This window comes from Bos mutus, chromosome 6 (genome assembly GCF_027580195.1).
Source record: "Bos mutus isolate GX-2022 chromosome 6, NWIPB_WYAK_1.1, whole genome shotgun sequence".
NCBI lineage: Eukaryota > Metazoa > Chordata > Mammalia > Artiodactyla > Bovidae > Bos > Bos mutus.
Genome location: NC_091622.1, coordinates 72223413 through 72249826, shown reverse-complemented (window position 1 = coordinate 72249826; position 26414 = coordinate 72223413). Strand labels below are relative to the sequence as shown.

Sequence of the window (26414 nt, the reverse complement as noted above, 5' to 3'; positions counted from 1 at the left end):
TCTGCCTGCTTTTGCACTACAATGGTAGAGGTGATCAGTTGTGACAGACTGCATGACCCACAAAGTCTGAAGTACTTATTCTCAGGCCCTTTACAGAAAAATTTTTGTTATTCTTATTCTTGGCTGACAAATGCTGATACAGTTATGTGAAAAGCACCCTGGTATGAAATGTTTCTAAGGTGTGATATCAACTGTTTGGAACAAAATAACAAAAAGGCAGCAGTATCAATTTATAAGAAATCTACCTTGAGGGGTAAATGGTTTTCTTTTTGAAGTTGAAATTCCTCCTAACACAACTCTAAGCATTGTTCCTGAGTCTGTGCTCAGGTATCAGTTTGTGTTCCTGAATGTCAAAGATGAAGTGTCTATGTTATTAACATCTGGTAACAGAAATCCCACAGAGTTGAGAAAATATTTTGGTATGAAAGCAAAAAAACAATGACCAAAATAAGTCATTTTAAGACTATTGTCCAAAGAATTTACATTATATATCTCAGAAAAGTATAAACGTGTTTCAAATTTACGCTCTGGCCTCAACTAGCCAGAACTTTAGACAGCGTGCACACTGTCTTATTGTCCCTGTACCTGAGGTTGCTGACATCAAGGGGTGGGCATGTGATGGCACCAATCATTAGGTTGTGGTATGTCATCTCTAGAAGGACTGACGCTGAAGCTGAAGCTCCAGTACTCTGGCCACCTGATTTGAAGAACTGACTCATTAGAAAGACCCTGATGCTGGGAAAGATTGAAGGAGGAGAATGGGACGACAGAGGATGGCATCACTGACTCAATGGACGTGAGTTTGAGCAAGCTCCAGGAGATGGTGAAGGACAGGGAAGCCTGGCATGCTGCAGTCCATGGGGTCACAAAGAGTTAGACATGACTGAGTGAGTGAACAACCACCACAAGCTCTACACCCAGCCTTTTAGACTCTATGATGGCAGAATTCTGCAGACCTCCCATCTGCTTTGCTAGCTGGCTTTTTGTGCCAATAGGATGTGTATGGGGGACACTGCAAGTCAGGGTGACAGAGGAGGGACTCACTGTTTCTTTTAGTGGTGCCCCAGCTTTGGCCCTTCACTGGCAGTGGCAGCTGGTTCCAGTCTCCAGCTTAATTTTAGAAATTACTGTATTCACTTGTTGTGGAGTTCCCTGTGTAACCCCATTGCCAACACCTACACTAGAAAAGCTTCTAGAGAGCCCTGACCTCCTTCGTTAAGTTCAGCCCCCAGTTTCTGGGACATAGAAGATGCTGAAGAACCTGGGGTTGACTGACACTCACAAGGTTATCCAGGGCTCTTACAACGTTCTTGTTTGCTGCAGGGATGGGGTCGCCTTAGTCGCTTTCTCCCTACAGAAGGGTTGGGGGCGGGGGCGGGGGCGGGTAGGGAAGTGGGAAGCTAGTAACCACCCTCCTCTACCTTACTTTCCCCACTTCCTCCATATCCTCTCCTCGCGTCCATCCTTGCCTGGCCCTCCTCCCGCCTCCAACCTGCTCTGTTCCTCCTCTTCCCCCTGCCCGCCCTCCCTCCTCCTGCTTGCCTTTCCTTCACATCCCTCTGTCACGTGTCCAACCCGAGGGCGCAGTCAGTGTCGCGCGCGCAGGCGCTGGAGCGCACAGGGACCCGACCGCCGGCCAGGCGGGAGGATGGCGCTCGTGGGCCTGCGCTTGGTGCTGTTATTCTTGGTTGGGGACTCGGCAGGTAATGGTCACCAGTGGGCTTGGCAGCCAAGGAAAGCGGAAAAGTTACCTGGGGGAGGGGGGGTATCATCGCTTCTCGGCCTTTTGACTGAGATCAAGTGTAGAGGGGGGTCTCGCTAACGACTGCCCCTCCACGCACCTGTTACTGGCGGTTCCAGGCCCGCCCCGCGGTTGTCTAAGGACACGAACTTGGGGGTGTGAGCGAATCACATTTTGGAGCCACAGTGTTGTTGCTTGGGCTTTTCTAGTGACCCTGCTGCCTGCGCTCTCTCCCTTAAAGCAGATTTTCTGGAGTCCAGGATCAGGAATCGGGTTTTTATGTACCCGGGGCCCTACCGAACCTTGGCAGAAGATGTACAGGAATCAGGAGTTGTGAAGGCCAAGTGTGCCAGGCACTCTGGGGCTCATGAGAAAAGGGCCTCAGGCCAGCCAGACTTGACACCCACTTTCAAATGAAGTTAAAATGGTAACATCTAGTGGTAAGCTTTGTATTTATTATCCTGAGCAACAAAGGAAAAGAATATCGTGAATTTTTGAGTTATTTCTCTGACTTTTGGGTTCTTTTAGCCAGGAAAATTGATTTTTTTATTTCTTAAATACTGTGAAGGAAGAGAGGGGAAATGGTCCCCAGATGATGGAGGGCTGTGGAGCAAAGAGCTAGGGATCCTGAGGCATTAGGGAAGCCCTGGGGGCAGTAGTCAGGGTCTTCCTGCAGTCACTTTTGTGAATTAGCTGGTGCTCACATCTCTTGGCTGGCATACCTCTGAGGTAGGTGTCAGTCAGTACGGGCTGTGGGTTCATCTTCCGCTGGCTCTGAATGTCCTGCTGGATACAGGGACCCATTCTGTGGGGACTAAAGCTGCACTAAGTTCTGTCGCAGCTGAAGCTCCATCCTGTTCCTCTTGGAAGCCCCCCTCAAGGAACAGTAGGTGGACCATGGGACATGGCCTCTTCTGCTGTTGTTCCAAGGGTTGGGTAAGCATTCTCCCACTGAGGCTCAGGGGAGGTTCCCTCTGATCTCTAAACTTCCACTGGCTCCTCAGGAAGCAGCTGCTGGGGTGAGGGGAGAGGATCACCAACCTTATGCATGTATGTATCTGAGGAAGGCATGAGAGCCTCTTCTCTGACTTTTGTTATGTAGCTCCAAAGTCCTCTCTCAAGCAGACCTATTAGAGTGGTCAATTATAGAACTGGTACCAAACGTTTTCTGTGTGCCTGCTAAGAGAGGTGCCAGCATACAACTGAATATACTTTCTAGAAGTTCTTCAAAAGCTGGACATGGGAGAGAAAGGGAGAAGGTGCAGCTTGTATAAATTACAAGCTGGATTTAAAAAACCCCTTATGAAGAAGAATTGACCTTAATCATATCCTTTTAAATGTCTGTTTTCTTCTTGCAGCCTCTTTGAATGCTCAATTTAGTCAACATTTAGAACAAAAAACAGTAAGTAAGAAACCACTTTTACTGTTTCTACTAATACAATGAAGCCCACAAAGGTTGGGGTTGGAGACTGGTTTCAGGTCTGACATGCCACTTTGGAAACAGTTGACTGAATCTTTAGAAATCAGATTATCAGGCAGGCTTTTTGATACAATGTAAATTTTGGTTGAAAAAGGCTCAGTCCTTGGGACTTCCCTGGTGGTCCAGTAGCTAAGACTTAGAGCTACCAATGCAGGGGGCCAGGGTTTGATTCCTGGTCAGGGAAACGCATGCTGTAACTAAGAGGTTGCATGCCACAAACTAAAGATCCTACATGCCGCAACCTGGCACAACCAAATAAATAAATAATTTTTAAAAAGAAAGGAAACAGCTCAGACCTTGGGAGCCTCAGGGCTTTGTTTCCTTTGATGATTCAGAAGGTCCTGGGCCTAATAATTATACGTTGTACTAAACATTTTATGTATATTAATAAATTAGATTGTGTGAAAGTAAGGAAGACCAACCAAATGAGAACAAGAAAAAGGAGTTATTCAACATGTACCCCAGTGTTCATTGCAGCACTATTTACAATAGCAATGGCACCCCACTCCAGTACTCTTGCCTGGAAAATCCCATGGACAGAGGAGCCTGGTAGGCTGCAGTCCATGGGGTCACTAAGAGTCGGGCACGACTGAGCGACTTCACTTTTCACTTTCGTGCATTGGAGAAGGAAATGGCAACCCACTCCAGTGTTCTTGCCTGGAGAATCCCAGGGACTCGGGAGCCTGGTGGCCTGCTGTCTCTGGGGTCGCACAGAGTCAGACACAACTGAAGCGACTTAGCAGCAGCAAGACATGGAAGCAGTCTAAATGTCCACTGACAGATGAATGAAAAAATAAGATTACATACACACACATACAAACACAGAGGAATATTGCTCAGCCATAATAAAGAATAAAATAATGCCATTTGCAGCAATATGGATAGACATAGAGATTATCATATTAAGTGAAGTAAGTCAGAGAAAGACAAATATCATGTGATATCATTTAAATGTGAATCTAAACTATGACACAAGTTAACCTATCAATGAAACAGAAACAGACTCAGATGTGGAGAACAGACTTGTGGTTGCCAAGTGGGAGGCAGAGGGAAGGATAAATTAGGAATTTGGGATTAACATATACACACTACTATATATATAACAGATAAACAAGAAGGACCTGCTGTATAGCATGGGGAACTATATTCAATGTCTACTAGTGATCTATAATGGAAAAGAATCTAGAAAAGAATCACTTTGCTGTACACTGAAACTAATATAACATTGTAAATAACTATATGTCAATTATCTTAAAAAGTTAGTTAAAAAAAAGAGCTAGTTATTCAGAGCTTGATGTAGCAAGTGAGTCAGTCATGTCACTTGTGTTTTAGCTGAGACTCAAAGGCAGAGGAGTGGGAAAGCTTTATAATGGGAAAAAGGGAAGGAAGGCATCAGGTGTGCCCTGATTGAGGCTGTTGGCATGGGGAGGCTGGAGGTGGGAAACTAAAGGCAGGCATAGTATGTGAATGATTCAGAAGGCATATTTGGCTTTCTCTAATTGGGCCTAAGTTGGAAGCAGGGGTAAAATTTAGGGAAAATATCAGTTGTTAATCAAGCCTTGGCAGTTGTGGGCCAACTGTTACATAGCTTACTGTTTGACTACCTGGATATCACTAGAGATAGCTGTCTGATTTCTTATAAGTCTGATTCACAGCATGTTGGCTTCCTGGACTGGTTATTCTAAATAATGGGTTGGTTTCCTGGCTAGCTTGCTAAGGTTTTGGGTGATAGTTCTATTTTAATATTTGGTCTGACACTGTCCATTTTTACATGCAATCTCTGTTCTCACAATAAATAGAGATGATTATTTTACATACGTGAATATTGATCTCAGTGGGTAAGGTAACTTTGAGTATTCATGTCAGTGCAGACCATTTCCAGGAAACCTTACCACCCTGTTTTCTTCCTCCAAAGTAGACATAAATGCACTTTCTCTTTGTTTCCATTCACACTATACTGCATCATCATCATTACCATACTAGTGTAGGGGAGGAAAAAAATCTTCCCTCTACCCTTCTAAGTTTTCAGCTGGGGCCTATACAACAAAGGAGAGATTAACCAGAGAAAAATAAACAAATGTTTATTAACAAGTGTATTGTGCATACACATGGGAGTACTAAGAAATGTGTAACTCAAAGAGGTTAGAAATCTGCCTTATCTTGCATATTTAACAGAAAGCAATACATTTGTGAAAGATACACCCAACTTTATGCAGAGTTCCAGAGAATAGCAAGGAAAGATAAGAAGGCCTTCTTAAAATGAGCAATCCAAAGAAATAAAGGGAAACAAAAGAATAGGTAAGACTAGAGATTTCTTCAAGAAAATCAGAGCTATCAGGGAAATATTTCATGCAAGGATGGGGATGATAAAGGACAGAAATGGTAAGGACCTAACAAGCAGAGGAGATTAAGAAAAGGTAGCAAGAATACACAGAAGAACTATACCAAAAAATTTTAATGAGCCAGATAACCACAATGGTGTGATCACTCACCTAGAGCCAGACTGGAGTGTGAGTGAGGTCAAGTGTGTCTTAGGAAGCACTACTATGAACAAAGCTAGTGGAGGTGATGGAATTCCAGCTGTCCTAAACTATGATGCTGTTAAAGTGCTGCACTCAGTAGGTCAGCAAATTTAGAATACCCAGTCTTGGACATAGTGTTTCCAAGCTAGGACTGGAAAAGGTCAGTTTTCATTCCAATCCCAAAGAAGGGCAATACCAAAGAATATTCCAACTACTGTACAATAGCACTTATTTCAGATGCTAACAAGGTAATGCTCAAAATCCTTCAAGATTGGCTTCAGCAGTACATGAACCAAGAACTTCCAGATGTACAAGTTGGGTTTAGAAAAGGTAGAGGAACCAGAGTTCAAATTGCCAACATTCGTTGGCTCATGAAGAAAGCAAGGGAGTTTCAAAAAACTTCTGCCTCATTGACTACACTAAAGCCTTTGACTGTGTGGATCACAACAAACCAAGGAAAATTCTTAGAGATGGGAGTTCCAGACCACCTTACCTGTCTCCTGAGAAACCTGCATATGGGTCAAGAAGCAACAGTTAGAACTGGAAATGGAACAACTGACTGGTTCCAAATTGGGAAAGGAGTATGTAAAGGCTGTATATTGTTACCCTGCTTATTTAACTTATATGCAGAGTATATCATGTGGAATGCCAGGCTGGATGACTCACAAACTGTAATCAAGATTGCTGGGAAAATATCAGCAACCTCAGATATGAGATGCTACCACTCCAATGTGAAGAGAAACTAAAGATCCTTTTGATGAGGGTGAAAGAGGAAAGTAAAAAAGCCAGCTTAGAACTCAACATTCAAAAAACTAAGATCATGGCATCTGGTCTCATCTCTTCATGACGAATAGAAGGGGAAAAAGTGGAAGCAGTGACAGGTTTTATTTTCTTGGGCTCCAAAATCACTGTGGCGGGGACTGCAGCCATGAAATCAAAAGATGCTTGTTCCTTGGAAGGAAAGCTGACAAATCTAGCCAGCGTGTTAAAAGCAGGGACATCACTTTGCCAACAAAGGTCCATATAGTCAAACCTATGGTTATTCCAGTACAGATGTGAGAGTCGGATCATAAAGAAAATGCCAAAAGAATTGATGCTTTCAAATTGTGGTGCTGGAGAAGACTGTTAAGAGTCCCTTGGACAACAAGGAGATCAAACCAGTAAATCCTAAAGGAAATCAATGCTGAATATTCATTGGAAGGACTGTTCCTGAACCTGAAGTTCCAATATTTTGGCCATCTGATGCAAAAAGCTGACTCTTTGCAAAAGACCTTGATGCTGGGAAAGATTGAAGACAAAAGGAGAAGGAAGCGGCAGAGGATGAGATGGTTAGGTAGCATCTTCGACTCAGTGGACATGAATTTAAGCAAGCTCTGGGAGACAGTGAAGGACAGCAGAGACTGGCATGCTATAGTTCATGAGGTTGCAAAGAGTTAGACATAACTTAGGGACTGAATAACAACATTTGTAGATAAATGACAGGACAAAGGAAAATTGTTTTAGGCTTCCAAGAGTGGCAAACAGTAGGAAGATAAATAATGGGAGGAAACTAATGGAATAAAGTTTGTTTGCAGGTTCCTTAGGTGCTATTTCTGGGCTGATAAGAAACCAGAATCATTTCCAGTAAATGAGAATTTATATTCTGCCTTTAGGCAGAAAAAGGGAAGTCAAAACTGCATATTGACTGCCTTTAGCTCCAAGTAATGTTTATGTCAAGGAGTCATATTTTGAGATGACATAGCCTGGCTTTCTTTCAATAGTAAAGGATACCAATCAGTGTTCTAAATTCTTTATATGGAGTCACTCACTTAATCTTTTACAGCACAGACTGTGGGTACCATTCTTATCTCTCTGGCCAAGGTCACATGGAAATGGTGGAACTGTAGTTCCAACCTAGGCATCTGACTCCAGATCCAGTGCTTTTAATTACCCAATCATAGCAATGAATTGTAATTGTCTGTCTCCCCCTAGTAAGCTGTATATTTTGTGATGTCTTATTGTTTGGTGCCAAATTTTCAACATTTAATGGGTACCTGTCAGGAAGCATTTAACAGGAGGCTTCCTGTGTGCTGTTTTGGATCTGTCATGAATCCTCTGTTCCTTATCAATTCCTGAATGTTCAGGAATTAAGAGGAGTGGCAAACCACTCCCAGGGTTGAGGAATGCATGCATTTCCTTCGTTAGTTTTTCCATAAGGTGATAAGTAACTATTTACGACCCTCTTCCTTTTTATGAACCATAGGGTAAAAGTGATTATTTACAACCCTCTCTCTTTGATATGGATTGCCTTATGTTTCCTTGATAATTTGTAAGTCTGGACTTTTGATCTTTATCTTTGCTGAACAAAGCTACCTTGTAAGACAGTATATATACCCACACTATGTTGAATAAACAGAGAAGGCAATGGCACCCCACTCCAGTACTCTTGCCTGGAAAATCCCATGGACAGAGGAGCCTGGTAGGCTGCAGTCCATGGGGTCGCTAAGAGTTGGATACCACTGAGCAACTTCACTTTCCCTTTTCACTTTCATGCACTGGAGAAGGAAATGGCAACCCACTCCAGTGTTCTTGCCTGGAGAATCCCAGGGACAGGGGAGTCTGGTGGGCTGCCGTCTATGGGGTTGCACAGAGTCGGACATGACTGAAGTGACTTAGCAGTAGCATGTTGAATAAAACACTCTTGTTCCATCAGAGCTTGGGTCCCCGTGTCTTTCTTTTTCTCTCTCTCAGGCTAATTCTTTGGAGTGCAGAAGCCCACTGAGCTCACTTTCTTGCCTGGGCTTGCAAGACGCTTGTGAGAGGGTGCCCTGTGCCTACGTGAAGCAGTGCAAGCCCCGTGTCAAGGGCTTTATTGGTTTTCTGCATAAACCAAGGAATATCGGCCTCTTTCTCTCTTTTATTTCTTGTCATCGACTCTGGACCACCAGGTTCCGGTCCATTAAAGGACCTCAACAAGTGGCGCCCAGAACAGGAGCCTGGTATACATGGCATATTCAGACAGAGTGACCCAAGGACCTATTGAGGTCAGTAAGTACTAAGACATGGGTCAAATGGCTGGAAAGCCCCATCACTTTTCTATTTTACTTCATCACTTAAAGTTCAAGGACTTTCAGTTTCACACCGGCAAATAGAGGCTTGCCTTCAGACAGTGGTTGAATGTAACCCTTGGTTCCCTAATGAAGGTAGTTTTGATTTAGAAATTTGGCACCGGGTCAAAGAGAATGTTGAACGAGCTGCCAGACAGGGAAAAAATATTCCGATAGATTTCTGGCCCCTATGGGCTCTTGTTAAAGCTGTGATTCTGCCATTTCAAGGTAATTCTAGCCCTCCTGATATTCGACATCAGGCAGAACACTTATTACATAAATATGAATTAGATGATGAAACCTTACAAAAGGCCCAATTAGAACAACATAAAATATTTTAGAATTTTCCTACAAGCCCTGCCCCAGTTGCTCCAAGCACTCCTCCCCTACCAGCGGGCACAAATCCCAAAGTCTCTCCCTTGCTAGAACCTAATGATTCTGGCAACGACTCCCCTAAGACACCTTTTGACATTAAAACTGACAACACCTTTCTGAATAACAATAATAAGTTTTTACCACATTCCCTTAATTGTAAGAATTTGCTACCTACTCACTCTCCTTCAAGACAGAGGCTCTCTGAATTGCTGGCTTTGCAATCACAAGTCTCTGAAGCTGATGGTTTCTCCGCCTTTCCAGTTTTTAGAAATCCTGATGCTCAAGGGCACATAATACCTCAATATGAGGGTATTAACTTTTATCACATGCAACAAATTAAAAAATCTATAACTGTATGGCCCACATTCACCTTTTACTAAAGTACTTCTAAATTCTATAACATCCTCTATTGGAAATTTTATTCCCCATCATTGGCGAACTTTAATAAAAGGTCTCATTAAACCAGGAGAATATCTTCAATGGATAATGTGGTTTCATGATATAGCCAGAGATCATGCTAACAAATACTCGAGCTGGTGCGCCCCAAAATCAAATTACTTTTGAGATGCTAACTGGTACAGGACAATTTGACTCTGTAGAAGCTCAAATACAGTGCCCTCCTTTGTTACATGGACAATTAAAAACAGTGACCCTTGAAGCTTGGGATTGAATTACTCCTCAAGGGGAGCCTACAGGTAGCTACACTAAAATATTGCAAGGACCTAATGAAACGTATGCTAATTTTTTAGCTAGATTAGAAACTGTTATTTCTCATACTGTAATTGGAGAAAAAGCCAAAAGGCAACTAGAGAAATTGCTTGCTTATGAAAATGCAAATCAGGAATGTCAAAAGGCTAATAGCTCCAATTCGTGAGACAGGGATTATTATTGATTATTTGAAGGCTTGTCGAAGTCTAGGATCAGAAACTCAAAAGATGCAAATGCTAGCTGAAACAATGGTTGCTGCCTTAAGGAAGGGAAATGAAGGAACTTTACATGTGGAGATAAGAACCATTTAAAAAGGGACTGCCCTTTCTAAGAAAGCTAATAAAAAACCTCCAAAAATCTGCCCTTGCTGCTGTAGAGGAATGCATTGGGCCAATGCATTAGATTTAGATGTAAATCTAAATTTGACATTGAAGGGAAAACTATTCTGGGAAACTCCAAGCAGGGGACCCCCCAGGTCCCCTTCAACAAAAACCAGGGGCAAATTCCATCTTCTCCCTCAAACTCTCAACATCCGGCAGTGCTGCCGTCAATATACCAGCCCTAAATGACTTTCTCCTTTACCCTCAAGCAGTCCCCTCTAGAATACCTACCGGACTTTTTGGACCCCAGCCCCCACAAACCTTTGGTCTTTTACTTGGCCGATCTAGTTTGACTTCTAAAGGAATTACTGTCCACCCTGGAGTAATTGATTCAGATTATAAAGGAGAAATTCAAATTATGATGCCATCTCAGATTTTATTGCAATTCAAAAAAGGGGATAAAATTGCTCAATTACTTCTTTTACCTTACATTTCTATTAACTCCTCTAATGATGTACGGACAGGTGGATTCAGCAGTACAGATCAAAAACAGTCCTTCTGGACATCATTAGTATCTGAATTTGCCCGACTCACTATAAATATCAAAATTAATGGTAAAAGATTTTCTGGTCTCCTTGACACTGGCTCTGATATTACTATTATTTCCAAACATTATGGCCCAAATCCTGGCCTGTACAAAAAATTTCTTGCCAAATTGCAGGGATTTCTCAAACCAAAGTACAAGAGGTTTATCAGAGTACTCAGATTTATCCATGTGAGGGACCAGAAGGCCAACCTGCAACATTAAGACCTTATGTGATAGATGCACCCCTTAATCTAATAGGAAGGGACTTACTTTTGCAATGGCAAACTCAGATATACATTCCACATTTTTCCTAGGGGCCACTGCTCATTTAACAAACGATACAATTATTAAAATAACTTGAAAGAATGACGAGCCTATTTAGACAGAGCAGTGGCCCCTCATGAAAGAGAAATTACAGGTGGCTAAGGAACTTATAGATACACAACTAGAATTAAAGCATATTGAAGAATCTTGTTCTCCTTGGAACTCTCCTATTTTTGTTATAAAAAAGAAATCTAACAAATGACGTCTCCTAACAGACCTTAGAAAAGTTAATGCATCTATGAAACCTATGGGTGCATTACAACCAGGAATCCCATCACCTACCATTATTCCTCAAAATTGGGACATTATCATCATTGATTTACAAGATTGCTTTTTTAATATACCTTTATACCCTTTAGACTGAGAGAGATTCGCTTTCTCTCTCCCTTATCCTAGTCATATCGGACCTCATAAATGGTACCAATGGACTGTACTGCCACAAGGGATGATGAATTCTCCCACCATAGCTCAACTATGCTTAAAAACTCTGGATTAATCATTGCCCCTGAAAAAATTCAAACCTCTACACCTTACCATTACTTGGGGTTTGTTGTTGATAGACAACATATTACTCCCCAACTAACTCAGATCCGTACTGAAAAATTATCAACCTTAAATGATTTCCAAAAGCTCTTAGGTGATATAAACTGGATTAGACCTTCTTTAACTGATTTCCAAAAGCTCTTAGGTGATATAAATTGGATTAGACCTTCTTTAGGCATTGCTAGTGGAGAAGGAAATGGCAACCCACTCCAGTGTTCTTGCCTGGAGAATCCCAGGGATGGCAGAGCCTGGTGGAGCTGCCGTCTATGGGGTCACACAGAGTCAGACATGACTGAAGCGACTTAGCAGCAGGCATTGCTAATTATCAACTGAATACCCTATTTAATACTTTAAAAGGAAATCTTTGAAAACTTTTTTAAATGTCTGCCCTCTTCCACTAATTTGGAAACTTTAGCTGAACAACTAGCTGATCAATTATCTGGGCTAGACCCACGAGGATGGTTTCAAAATATTACCCACAGCATCAGGTCTGGAACTGTAACTTTGGTGATTGTCTTGGTAATTATATTTGTTGTTTATCATTGCCTTTCTAGAAGGTTGGTTACTACTAAACAAACTCAATTGGTCAGGACCTTTTTTACAAATATAATAAAAGAGGGGGAATTGTCAGGAAGCATTTAACAGGAGGCTTCCTGTGTGCTGTTTTGGATCTGTCATGAATCCTCTGTTCCTTATCAATTCCTGAATATTCAGGAATTAAGAGGAGTGGCAAACCGCTCTTGGGGCTGAGGAATGCATGCATTTCCTTTGTTAGTTTTTTCATACGGTGATAAGTAACTATTTATGACCCTCTTCCTTTTTATGAACCATATGGTTAAAGTGATTATTTACAACTCTCTCTCTTTGATGTGGATTGCCTTGATAATTTGTAAGTCTGGACTTTTGATCTTTATCTTTGCTGAACAAAGCTACCTTGTAAGACAGTATATACCCATACTATGTTGAATAAAACACCCTTGTTCCATCAGAGCTTGGGTCCCCGTGTCTTTCTCTCTTTCTCTCTCTCTCAGGCTAATTCTTTGGAGCGCAGAAGCCCACTGAGCTCACTTTCTTGCCTGGGCTTGCAAGACCCTCGCAAGAGGGTGCCCTGTGCCTACGTGAAGCAGCGCAAGCCCCATGTCAAGGGCTTTATTGGTTTTCTGCATAAACCAAGGAATATCTGCCTCTTTCTTTCTCTCTTTTATTTTCTTATCTTCAACTCCAGACCACGAGGTTCCAGTCCATTAAAGGACCTCAATAGGTACCCAATAATATTTTTGCTCAGATGACTCAGTTTTTCCTGGGTTTGAATTTCTTTCAGAAAATGGGGATAATAACAGTGAAAATTCACTCTGCCATCCTCCATTTAAGCAACTCACAAATGACCCTGTCCTTTCTCTCTGAATAATTTCCACAGGAGACCGATCACTGACTGGTTGTAGATTAGTATCTTGTATGACTCCTCTCTTATAAAGTGGACTATTTCCCATCAGTGGAGTTATATTTTTCACCAAGACTCAAGTGGCTGTGTTCAAAAGCCCCTTATGAGAGTTTCCAGTCTTATTTTAATTAAAAATGTAAAGACAGTATAAACATGATTATAAAGAAATAAAGCCATTTATATGAGAACTGTGTCAAATACTTTTGAGACTTGCTAAAAGACAAATTCTAAAACAAAATAATTGCTCTTGAATTAGGTGTAGGTAAAACAATAGTAAATAATTGGGGAATTGTTTTTTAATTGTACATTGCCTTGTTGTAACAATGTCTCTAAATTCTTGCCATATTTAAAAGTGGGTAGTTTTACCCCCAGGAGATATGTAGACTGTCATTTTGATTGTCATGACCAGGGAGTTGTTGCTGGCATCTAGTAGATAAAGAACAAAGACAATACTAAACATCCTACAATGTACAGGACAACCTCACACAGCAAAGAATTATCTGGTCCAAAATATGAGTGCAGTTGAGAAATCCCTTCTAAACAAAACAAAACAAGAAATCGTAGGTGATTTATTATGGGTATGATTTTTGCAGTGATAGCACATAGAACTCAATTAGTTGAAACATTAATAGGAAATGTCTTACTTAGGTCTGGTGTCAGGTAGGATTAGATTCAGTTGCAAGTAGCATGGATTCAAAATAACAGCTCACAGAGCTGCCATCGTAGGATGTGGCTTTTATCATCCTGGTCTGTATAGGGGAGGGTTTCATGCACCCAGGAACAGGATAGAGGAATGGACAAAGGAGACTAAAAATTAGGAGAAGCAGAGGACAGGCTCAATTTTCCTTTAAAGGAGATCCTCGGAAGCTACTACACAATAATCCCATTTGTATCCAGTCAGCCTAATCTTGATCATGTGGTCATACCTAGCTGCAAGGGAGGTTCTCTTAGTGTAAGTAGTATTACCCCTGGCCATGTGCCTTGTGTCATACATCAAAAAGATTGGCAATCCTATTTTCTGTTTTAAGAGAAAATGCTTAGGGTATGTATTTTTTGTTATTGTTTCCCTGCTTTAATTGACTTTTTCAATAAAATGACCAATTACCAGTTGTCCCAATCTCACTGGGAAAAGGGTTTCTAGTCTCCTGTGGAAGCTGTCCTGGAAGCCATCATCTTAGTGAGCCTAGAGCGGGAAGAACACATCAGGCTCCTAGAAGGAGATAGAATCCTGAACAGAGGATGGAAAGGGTTAAAAGTTTTTCTTTAGTTCAGAGTTTGGCCAATGCCCTATCCTACTTAGGTCTCTATGAATCCATATAATATGAAGAAAAAGGTATATTTCATTTATTCAGAATACTAAACACTTGTTCTGAAGTGAGGAAAGAGGATCACTATTACTAAAACAAAACAAATACAGCAGGTCATATATTCAACCTGTTTTTAAAGTGAGCCTCTGCATGGTGGTCACACGACCACTGTGACCAGTTCTAGTCTTGGTCCTGCTGGAGACTAGAGGTTATGAGCAAGACATATTACCTCTCTGGCCTCCAGTCCATTGAATCTGAGGGTTGAGTTCCATGATCCAATGTCAGTTTGTAAGGGCTGCTGTAATAAAGTCACAAACTGAGTAACTTGAACAACAGAATGGGTTGTCTCACAGTTCTCAAGGCTGAATGTCCAAACTCAAGGTGTCATCAGGGTTTGTTCCTTCTAAGGGCTGGGAAGGAGAATCTTCCTTCCATTCCCCTCTCCCAGTATCTGGTAGTCTCAGGCATTCCTTGTCTTGTAAATGTCATTCTCTTGGTGTCTTCACATGATTTTCCCTGAGTGTGTGACTCTGTTTCCAAACTTTCCCTTTTATAAGAACACCAGTCATATAGATTAGGACCCACTCTCCTAAACTTATTTTAACATAATTTCCTATATAAAGACCCTAATTCCACATAAGGTCACGTTCTGAGGTGCTAGGGGTTAGGACTTTAACACATCTCTCTGGGTGGACACAGTTAAACCCATAACAACCCCAAAGGTCTAATTCTGAACATACTACTTTCTTTAATGATGTTTTTCAAATGCCAGTATATTAAAAGTCCAGAGAAAAAGATTCCTGAGCATGTCTTGGTGTTATGCCAAGGGATTAGGTAGAATGGAACAGGTCATTCTCATGTAGGTGGTAGTGAAGAGCAAATTATGAAGCTGGAGGATAGATAGTTAAGTAGATTTGATGGCAAGTCTTGGACTTTCATGTTAAAAATCAGCCATATTGAACCTTCCTTTGAGGTCCTTTTCTTACATAGCAGATATTGATCCATTGCTTCAACACTGCATCTGATTTTTGTATTAGAAAAAACATATTTTTATTTGGGAAAAAAATCTTTTTGTAAGATATTTCCAGGAAATCTAGGGAAACTTAGGGCTTTGTCCTCCTCTAAACTGCTGTATGATGAGAATATCTCAAGTTATTCTCCAATTTCTGTCTTCCTTTCTCTTTTCTAGCCAAACTGCGATCAGTATAAATTACCAGGATGTCCCAGGGACTTTAGCCCTGTGTGTGGAAGTGACATGTCCACTTATCCCAATGAGTGTATTCTGTGCATGAAAATCAGGTAACAATTTATAATATAAACTAGGTGCATTTTCTTTAGTTCTTCTCTTGCATTTTGATTACTTAGCAAGTTGTGACTCTTCTTGGACATAAGAATCAAATGTGACATAAGTAGCTCTGTTTTAAGACTGACATTTAAAAAGACCCAGAATCTTTCAGTGTATTTTCTAGGTCAAGGTTAGAAAAAGAAGTGTGTGATCAATCAATTATAAATGAGATAATTAAGTAATGTACTATCCAGGGATGGGTAGTTTCCCAAAATTTATTGAGGATTGTAGCAGTGGTGCTGCTTGCAGCCCCATCATTCAAGTCTGTGCTGAGCACCAAGAAAGAAGACCTGGGTCTGTCATCTAGGGTTATGATTCAGTGTGTTTTCAGAGGAATGAAAGAAGACAAGGGAAGGAATTATAGCTATTTCTGGGTTTTGAGGCAGATTATGGAACTGAGGCGCTGCTATGTAAAAAACCCTAGCCCATTATCAATTCCACCCATCCTGGCATAGCAGGAAAGGGAGCAGGGATATCCCAGGCCATCAAGAATGCTTTGTCCCTCAGGAGACAGGATGGCAAAGTGGTAGGACTTAAGCACATGTCCTCTCATGAAAACACCAAAATCACAACTAACTGCTGAACAACCACTGACAGAAAAAACTGGAGCCTACCAAAAAGATATTCTACATTTAAAGATAAAGAAGAAGCCACAACAAGATAGTAGCAGGCATGCTTTCATGATATAATCAGATCTCATACCCTCCAAATGGGTGACCTGCAAACTGAAAAATAGTTATATTGCAGAGGTTCTCCCACAGGAATGAGAGTTTGAGCCTCATGTCAAGATCTGCAGCCTGGGGAGTCCAGCATTGAGACGAGGAGATTCAAGAGCATCTGGCCTTGAAGGTCAGCAAGACTTGCGTGGAGGAGCTCCACAGGACTGGAGGAACAGACTCCACTCTTGGAGAGAACACAAAGGTTTCACATATATTGAGTCTTAGGGCAAAGCAATGACTCCATAGGAGCCTGAGCTGACATACCTGTGGGTCTGGGATGGTCTCCTGGGGAGGCAGGGATCAGCTGTGGCTCACTGGGGAACAAGGACACTGGTGGCAGAGACTTCATGGAACATTCATTGGCATGAGCTCTCCTAGAAATCACCATTTTGGCAAAAATTCCTGGCCCCACCCAATAGCTGGCAGCCCCACCCATCAGCAGACAAGGTGCTTAAAGTTGTCCTGTGCCAACATCTGCCTATAAATAGACCCCTTGACACAGCCGGTCTACCAGAGGGACAAGACCCAACTCCACCTACCAGTGGGTAGGTACCAGTTCCTCCCACTAGAAAGCCTGCACAAGCCCCTGGATCAACCTCATCTACCAGGAAACAGACATTAGAAGCAAGAACTCCAGTTCTGCAACCTGAGGGATAGAGACCACAAATACGGGTAGTTAGACAAAATAAAATAGGAGAGAAATAGGTTTCAGATGCAGAAACGAGATGAAACCCCAGAGAAACAACTAAGTGAAAGGCAGAGAGAGGCAATCTGCCTGAAAAGGGATTCAGAGTAATGATAGTAAAGATGATCCAAGATCTCAGAAAAAGAATGGAAGCATAGATGAGAAGACATAAGAAATGTTTAATGGAGAGCTAGAAGATTTAAAGAACAAACAAACAGAGATGAATGATACAATAAGTGAAATGAAAAATGCACTAGAAGGAATCAATAGCAGAATAAATAAAGCAGAAGAACAAATAAATGAGCTGGAAGACATACTGGTAGAAAATACTCCTGCAGAACAGAATAAAGAAGAATGAAAAGAAATGAGACTGTCTAAGAGACCTCTGTGACAATATTAAATGCACAAATATTTTGCATTATAGGGGTCCTAGAAGGAGAAGAGAGAGAGAAAGGGCCTGAGAAAATACTTGAAGAGATAATAACCAGAAATTTCCCTAACATGGGAAAGGAAACACTCATTTAAGTCCAGGAAGTGCAGAGAGCCCCATACTAGATAAACACAAGGGAGGATATGCCAAGACACATATAAATCAAACTGATAAAAATTAAAGACAGAGGAAATAAAGGAATAAAGAGCATAAACAAAACGAGAAAAGCAACAAATGACATACAAGGGTATCCCCATAAGATTATCAGTTGATTTTTTTCAGCAAAAACTATCCAGGCCAGAAGGGAGTATGTATTTAAAGTGATGAAAGGGGAAAACCTAGGACCAAGAATATTCTACCCAGCAAGGCTCTTATTCAGATCTGACAGAGAGACCAAAAGCTTTATAGGTAAGCAAAAGCTAAGATAATTCAGTGCTACCAAACCAGTTTTACCACAAATACTAAAGGAACTTCTCTAGATGAGAAAGAAAAGGCCACAACTAGAAACAAGAAAATTACCAATGACAAAGCTCACCAGTAAAGGCAAACACACAGTAAAGGTAGAAAATCATCTACACACAAACATAAAGTCAAAACAGCAACTGTGAGAAGAGGAGAGTACAAATGCAGGATACTGGAAATGTATTTGAAATTAAGAGACCAGCACCTTAAAACAATCTTGTATATATCTCTATCTATCTATCTATATAGACTGATATATAAAACCTCATATAAACACAAACCAAAAATCTACACACACAGAAAAAAGCAATCCAAATACAACTCAAAAGAGAACAAAAGGGAAGGGAAGAAAAAAGACCAAAAAAAAACAAACCCAAAACAATTAACAAAATGGCAATAAGACCATACATATAGATAACTGGCCACCTGATGCAAAGAACTGACTCACTGGAAAAGACCCTGACACTGGGAAAGATTGAAGGTGGGAGGAGAAGGGAACAACAGAGGATGAGATGGTTGGATGGCATCACTGACTCGATGGACATGAGTTTGAGAAAGCTCTGGGAGTTGATGATGGACAGGGCCTAGCATGCTGCAGTCCAAGGGGTTGCAAAGAGTCAGACATGACTGAGTGACTGAACTGAACTGATAGATAATTAGCTTAAATGTAAATGGATTAAATGCTCCAACCATAAGACATAGACTGGTGGAATGGATTTAAAAAAAAGTGCCATATACATGCTACTAGAGACTCACTTCAGATACAAGAACACATACAGACTGTAAGGGAGGGTATGGAAAAAGGTATTTCATACAAATGGAAAGCAAAGGAAAGCTCGAGTAGCAGTACTTATGTAAGACAAAATAGATTGTAAAATAAAGACTGTTCAAAGAGACAAAGAAGGACACTACATAATGATCAAGGGATCAATCCAAGAAGACATAACATCTGTAAATATATATGTATCCAACATAGGAGCACCTCAATATATAAAGCAAATGCTTACAGCCATAAAAAGAGAAAAGGGAGTTGGAGAAAAGTTCCACCTACACTGTTGGTGGAAATGTAAATTGATACAGCCACTATGGAGTGTCCTCAAAAAACTAGAATAGAACTACTATATGATCCAGTAATCCCATTCCTGGGCATATATTTGGAGAAAACCATAATTTGAAAAGATACATGTACCCCTACGTTCACAGCAGCAATAGTTAAGACATGGAAGCAGCCTAAATAGCCCATCAACAGAGGAATGGATAAAGAAGATGTGGTATATATTCAGTACTACTCAGCCATAAAAAAAAAATGAAATAATGCCATTTGCAGCAACATGGATGGACTGAGAGACACAGAAAAACAAATACCATGATATCACTTATATGTATAATCTTAAAAATGATACAAATGAACTTATCTATGAAACAGAAACAGACTCACGGACTTCAAAAACAAACTTATGGTTACCAAAAGGGAAAGGTGGGGGGTGGGATAAATTAGGAGTTTGGGATTAACATATGCACACCACTATATATAAAATGGCACCCCACTCCAGTACTCCTGCCTGGAAAATCCCATGGACAGAGGAGCCTGGTAGGCTGCAGTCCATGAGGTCGCTAAGAGTCGGACCCGACTGAACGACTTCACTTTCCTTTTCACTCTGAACGACTTCACTTTCCTTTTCACTCTCATGCATTAGAGAAGGAAATGGCAACCCACTCCAGTGTTCTTGCCTGGAGAATCCCAGGGACAGAGGAGCCTGGTAGGAGGCTGTCTATGGGGTCACACAGAGTCGGACACAACTGAAGTGACTTAGCAGTAGCAGCAGCATATATAAAATAGATAATTAACAAGACCTACTGTACAGCACAGGGAACTTCACTCAATATTCTATAATAACCTATATGGGAGAAATAATCTTAAAAAGAATGGATATATGTATAGGTATTATTTTGTAATAACCTAAAAGGAAAAAGAATCACTTTGCTGTACACCTGAGACTAAAACAACATTGTAAATCAATTATACTCCAACATAAAATAAAAATTAAATAAAACAAGAATATATTTAAGTAGTTAAACTCTGTGGCAGAATATTGTGTTTTTTTAAAGTCAGAAGGTATGTACAGGCAACCTACACACCCTGCACTATTAGCTGGAAAATAGGTCTTAATAACTCTATCTGGTAGAATGCTTAGTAATAAATATATTACATCTGATTCCCTTATTGTAAAACACTTGACCAGCTCATGTGACCTTGACTTCTTCTCCAGGTATGCTGGTTTGTATTTCAGGGGTCCATTCTCTGACCTCAGTCTTAAGTGAGTTACCTAGGTCTTCTCAAGAATGATTTCTTGGAAATGTTAACAGTTCCCTGTACCCTAGGGTTAGGAGAAAAATAGCAGAGTTGGGTTTTCACCCTCATTGTTTCCTAGATTTAGCTTTAAAAATGACTGTCACCCTGGAGAGAATATAATGTATAATGACATGGGTCTTTTTAATACAAACAGTGGGGCAGTTTCAATATGACAGATAATGTTTCAATATGGTGACCCCGGGCAGGCTACCCAAAAATGTGCCACAATAGCATATTAAGTATTGTGTATTAAAGTTGCTTAAGAAAGAGCCAGTGCATGAGGGATGCTTTGACCCTTCTGTCTCTCTCCCTGAAAGCAGGAAATTAATGTCAGGTGAAAGATGTTCTTCCTGCCTCTGAAGGTAGAAAAGAAAGTGAAGTCGCTCAGTCGTGTCCGACTCTTTGCAACCCCATAGACTGTAGCCTACCAGGCTCCTCCGTCCATGGGATTTTCCAGGCAAGAGTACTGGAGTGGGTTGCCATTTCCCACTCTTATATCAGAGATTGGGAATTTAAAGCTAAAAAGCCTGTATAAACAAAGTTTGTTACTTTTTAAATTTACTACCCCAAGCCAAAACTCTGTACAGATTCTTCACTTATTAAGTACCCAAAGCCTAAGTTTCTTTCTCTTATCAATTCCTCACAAATGTATTGCTTCTTTGTCTAAAAAGAATAAAAGCTGCCTGTTTTGGTCACTTATTAGGTCCCATTTCCATGAGACCTCTGTGCACTCTGAATAAAAATTTTTCTTTTTCTCCTGTTAATCTGTCTTGTGTCCATTTTATTATTAGTCTAGCCACAAGAACTCAAGAGGGTAGATGGAGAAATTTCTTCTACCCTGACAGTTGGTGAGCCAGGAGGAGCCTGGTTGGAACCCGCTTCCCACCCTGAGGCTACTGCAGCTGAGAGATCCTGGGCCCTCTGATAAAGACCAGCAGAAGGTAAGATTTCTTACCAACTCAGCTTCCTGGATCTCTCCCTGCAAGGTCTGGTGGAAAGGGAAGTTGGCAAGAGTTCCTTATTTCCTCTCTAAATTTAGATTAGCAGGAGAAAATATTTGTCGAGTTAGCTCCTTGTATTTATTAACTCTTGGAAATTCTTTTCTTCTCAGAGATGGTCACTGCTTTTTGTCTCTGTCTGTTGTGTTGTTTGCCATAAGAAGGAAGAACCATAGGGCAGCATGCAGGCACATGCCCTATAAGCCTGTTGTTTGAGCTGGCCTCACAGACTGGTGAGTTAATCGTTCTCACCAGACCTGCATCTACTTAAACAGACCTTCCTGTGGGTCTTCCATATAAAACCAGATGTGTTCTTCCATCTTGTTTTGTGTTCCAAGAGCTCTGCCATTTGAAAGGTGTATCTGGTGGTCAGTTGACTAGACAAGTTCTGAGACACAAAGTCAGTACTCTCTTTGTCCGGTCATACCAGCTCTCAGGGGCGTTTGTCATGGGGTCCCTATCCATAATGGGCTGTTGTTGTGTCAACTTTCATTGCCTTATTTTCTTAGACTAACAATGGGAGTGAACTTTCTAATCATGTGAGAGCTATATCCTTGGAAACACCTTTTTATCTTTTGTTAAGCCATAAAAAAGGCTTACTGGTTTGAGTCTATATTTGAAATTAATATAAAATCCTATTCATCAATGGACAAAGGATCCTTTTTTTAAAAAAAATAATTTATTTTTAATTGGAGGATAATTGCTTTACAGTATTGTGTTGGTCTCTGCCATACACCAACATTAATCAGCCATAGGTCAAAAGATCCTTTAAGTAGGTTGTATTTAAGAGGAAAAAAATTTGAAAGCTCTCATCGTAAATAACTGTTACTTGGTACTTATGAGAAGAACACATTGAAAGGAAAAATAAACTATAATGGTGAGCCTTAGAGAATCCCTTATTAAGATGAAAAAACAGAAATTAGACTTAAAAGTAAGATCCAACATAAATTCCCTTTTAAAAAAAATCGCCCACCTCCTCTACAATTCCTCAGGCCCTCCTAGGAATAACCAGGAAGTAGATTAGCTGGAAGCTTAATACAAACAATTATCAAGGGCTAATAGAAACAATTTTTTTTTTTGTCTTGCAAAACTACAAAATTAGAAATGCAACTGTAGAAACAAATCAAGACCCACTTGTTTTACCATTTCCAAAAGCTTACCCATTCCTCTTAAAATGCCTTCTAGATATTATAGAAGATCACAATATTGGAGCAAAACTGTCCTGTACTTTAAAAATTATTTTAAAATAATAATTACCCTAAGGCTTATAATAATAGATAAATATAATCCAAAACTCCTACAAGAAAACTGAACTTAAAAGGCCTTTTTTTGGCCTTAAAGGTTATAAATATTGTCATATCTTTGAAATGTAAACACAGCCCACCTTGCCTGAGATTAAGCCTCGATTGGCTGAATTGGTAGAACCTGAAACCGAAAAAGAAAAAGAAGGAAAGATGCCTTTTAAAACACAAACTGCTGAAAGGATCTCTTGCCCAAATTCGAGTAAATCACACCCCTCTACAACTGTTTGTCAAGGACAAATACAGAACTTAAGTCCTTCCCACAAATAACAAAAGATGTTAGCCATCTCCGTGAGTAAACTTGATTTTCTAAATTCTTCGGTAATTTAATTTACACCCTTAGAGTTTGGTAAGTTAAATGATGGGAGGTCATTGGATATCTGTATCATTTCCAAAAAAGAAATGTTGGAGCATGTGGGATCTTCGTTGCACCATGCGATCTTTCGTTGCAGTGCACAAACTCTCCAATTGCGGCACACGGGCTCTCTAGTTGTGGTGTTTGGACTCCAGAGCATGCAGGCTCATTAGCTGTGGACTTAGTCACTCTGTGGCCTGTGGGATCTTAGTTCCCCAACCAGGGATTGAACCCATGTCCCCTGCATTGCAAGGAGGATTCTTAACCACTGGACCACCAGGGAGGTCCCTCTTGTGCTTTATTGAAAAATTGTGCCATGAAGTGGCATTTATTTCTAGAAATTATGAAATGTACTTATGTTTGCCAAATCACAAAATATGGTTCACAGTTGTTTCATTATTCCCCCCAAAAATTTAGATTTCAAAGGATTAATAATTCTAATTAATATATGCAGTTAAAGGTTCCAGAAATGAAAAAAAAGTATTAAGTATTTTGGGCTAAGAAAAGGTAAAGAGGTGCCTTTGTTAAGGAAAAGGAAAGAGATTTTGTCCTAAAGCAGGCTATTTCTAAATGTGAAAGAAAACAAGGGACAAATAAAATGAACATAGAAAATTGCAAAAGGTTTATGAAAAAATAATCTTAAGGAATTTTATGTGTGATCAGGACTAAGACTGGAATGAGTTTACTTAAGGAATATCAAAAGTAAACTGGTACAAAATTAAAATCTGGTGTTTATCTCTGTTAAAAAGTTTTCTTGTTCAAAAGTACAAAGTTCTCTTAGATTGTTGGTCTAGTCTTAATAAGAAATTGTAAAAGAAAAAAAGTTTTCTTTACCTTTAATATATCTGTCTAGAAAACCACATTCTATATTTTGTCTTTATCAGGTTTTTGATCACTTAGAAGACACCCACAAAAAAACTCCTAAGTCTTTTCAATATTAAAAGAACTAAAGCTTTTTACAACTATTTAGCTTTCTGTATTTGCCAGGGACGTGTTTGTCACTGATTATATGGATAGCTAAATATTGTTTCACAGTGACCAATAATCCTATTTGACTAAGTGTTTCAAAAATGTTTGATATTTTTGACAAACTCTGCAAAATTCCAAATGAACTCTTATTGAACTGGAAATGACTTTGGGGTTTTCCACAGGGCCCCTGGATACCTCAATCAAAAATTTATTTTCTGTACTTATAAAAGAGCTATTAAACTAATTAGGCTTCTTTTCTATGTTAAATTACATAGAAAGCATTTATCAAGTAAATGATAAATCTTCTTAGGTTGTATTGTATGGATAAATGTTATTAACCTAAATGTTCTAGAAAATAAATGAAATCCCTAAACTTTGGATATGTCATTATATGTTAGCCATAATTCTAGTTATTATCTTAAAATGATAAGTCTTAGAGATAACTGAATTTTCTTATCAATTCCATTATAATGAATCAGATCTTCAATAGTGGACATTTTAAAGTCATTTATCATTTACACACAGTTTACTGAACTGAACTGAACTCTCTTACTCAGATGCTTCTACAAAGGCTTTCTGCAAATATGTTTTATTTTCAGGGAAATTCATGGAAAGAAATCTAACAAATATCCTAGAATATAGGTGTCTGATGACTTTCAAATCATACCTGGATAAGAATTTACAGAACCCTAATGGAGAAACTGATGGCTTCAAAAATTTTTTAACAGATCAAGTGGAACAAGAATTCACTATGAGACTAAATAAACTGAGGAAGATAATTGTAATTTTTATTAAAATGAAACATTGCTGAGTTTTAAAAATGTTTTCTCCAGATTTAAGGAAATCTTTTTGTCTTTTGTAAGCAGCACTGAAACATTTCTTTTTCTCTCTGCTGGATCCCTTCAGAAGTTAGAAACTCTCAGTGAGTATTCTTTTTTCTTGGCAATATAGTTATTTGCATAAGTTCAGTAAGAATCTGCTTTTCTTACAACACAATTGGAAACATTAATTATAGTATCAGAGCTTTGACTGGAATGTCATATTGGTGAGAGACATGCATAGACTCAGATATGACCAGATAGCTTTGAGGAACTAAGGTTGACTTTATGGAGCCAATAAAGCCCTTTGGAAAAACAGCCTAGAATCTTACTTTCAGGTTTCCCAGCAGCCTTACCAGGTAAGTAAGGAAGGTCATTTCCTGGGACCTTTAGGAAACAGTGTACTTTGGAGTCTTGTGTGAAGAGAGGAATTCACCCAAAACTATATCTATTGCAAAGTCTGTTGGTGAATGCTTGGCTTGGCTTCTTATCCTTGAGAGGCTATTAAAAATTCAATCTGAAGTTCCTCATAAAACGTTCCAGCAAAGCAGATTTAAGAGAGTCTATGTGGTCAATCACTATTCTTGCTGTACTTATGTAAACAACCAGGCCAAGTTTATTGAATCTAGACTTATTTTATGAAAAAAGTAGTCTGATTTGGCCATCTTTGGTAATAATTGTAGAAAGAAAATTATCTTTCAGCAGAAACTATAATACACACTATAAAACAGATTTTAGTTCTGTTCATGGTCTTTGAGGTTTTTGTTATTTACTACCATAAGCAGAAACTGTTACAGATTCTTTACTAGTTTTAAGCAGCCAAAGCTTAAGTTTCTTTGTCCTCTTTAATTCCTCACAAATGTACTGTTTGTCTAAAAAGTAAAAAGTATAAAAGCTCTCTGCTTTGGTCACTTATTAAATCTCATTTCTATGAGACCTCCATGCACAAGAATTAAAATTGCTTTTCTTCCTGGGAATCTGTCTTGGGTTCATTTTATTTTTATTCCAGCCACAAGAACTCAGGACACTTGCAGGGAGGGATTTAATAATAAATATGTTTTTATGGTTGTTCAATTTGCAGGGATGATGGTCATGATATTAAAATAATCCGAAGTGGACCATGCTGATGGAGCATTTCACAGAAGAGGAATTGGAGAAACCACCTTCCACTGCACACTAAATGAACTTCATTTCCCGCTTTTCTCTTTTCCTGTATTTCTTTGCATGAGATTTTCTGAGATGAGTTGTGTAGGAGGGCAGTGACTGATAAAACAACTACAAAATCCTCGTTTTTGGCTTTTGTCATTTTAGTTAAGCTTATTGCCCAGATGACCTATGCATTGCTTTATTTAGTTGGAATAAAATCAGTACTGTATTTAATCACCACTGTTCACTATCGACTATCCATTCTTACTCAGCAGCCTCAGGTGGATCTTTTCCTCTCAAGCAAGGGTGAATTTCACTAAGGGAGAAGTGGAGTCATTTTCGAGAGGGCAAGGTTTATTCTTCCTCATTCCTCTAAATCTTGAAAGTACAATGTATGTGT

General features: G+C 39.8%; 1 protein-coding gene across 6 annotated transcripts; it reads left to right on the top strand.

Annotated features, from left to right (window-relative positions):
• Positions 1–1589: 1589 nt before the first annotated feature.
• Positions 1590–26247, top strand: LOC138988309 (serine protease inhibitor Kazal-type 2-like). 6 transcript variants are annotated; one of them, XR_011464623.1, is made up of 6 exons: positions 1590–1703; positions 3100–3143; positions 15623–15732; positions 21219–21368; positions 24917–24972; positions 25950–25981. XR_011464623.1 is itself a non-coding variant. In XM_070372951.1 (6 exons), exons 2-6 carry the CDS (start codon positions 2166–2168, stop codon positions 25973–25975), a joined length of 252 nt encoding a protein of 83 aa, XP_070229052.1. In that variant the 5' UTR covers positions 1617–1703; positions 1986–2165; the 3' UTR covers positions 25976–26247. The 6 variants fall into 6 exon arrangements, 4 of the variants coding, with proteins under 4 accessions (XP_070229049.1, XP_070229050.1, XP_070229052.1 ...); XM_070372951.1 differs by lacking the exon at positions 21219–21368 and adding an exon at positions 1986–2181 and having other exon boundaries at positions 1617–1703; positions 25950–26247; XM_070372950.1 differs by lacking the exon at positions 21219–21368 and adding an exon at positions 1983–2181 and having other exon boundaries at positions 1625–1703; positions 25950–26247.
• Positions 26248–26414: the final 167 nt, after the last annotated feature.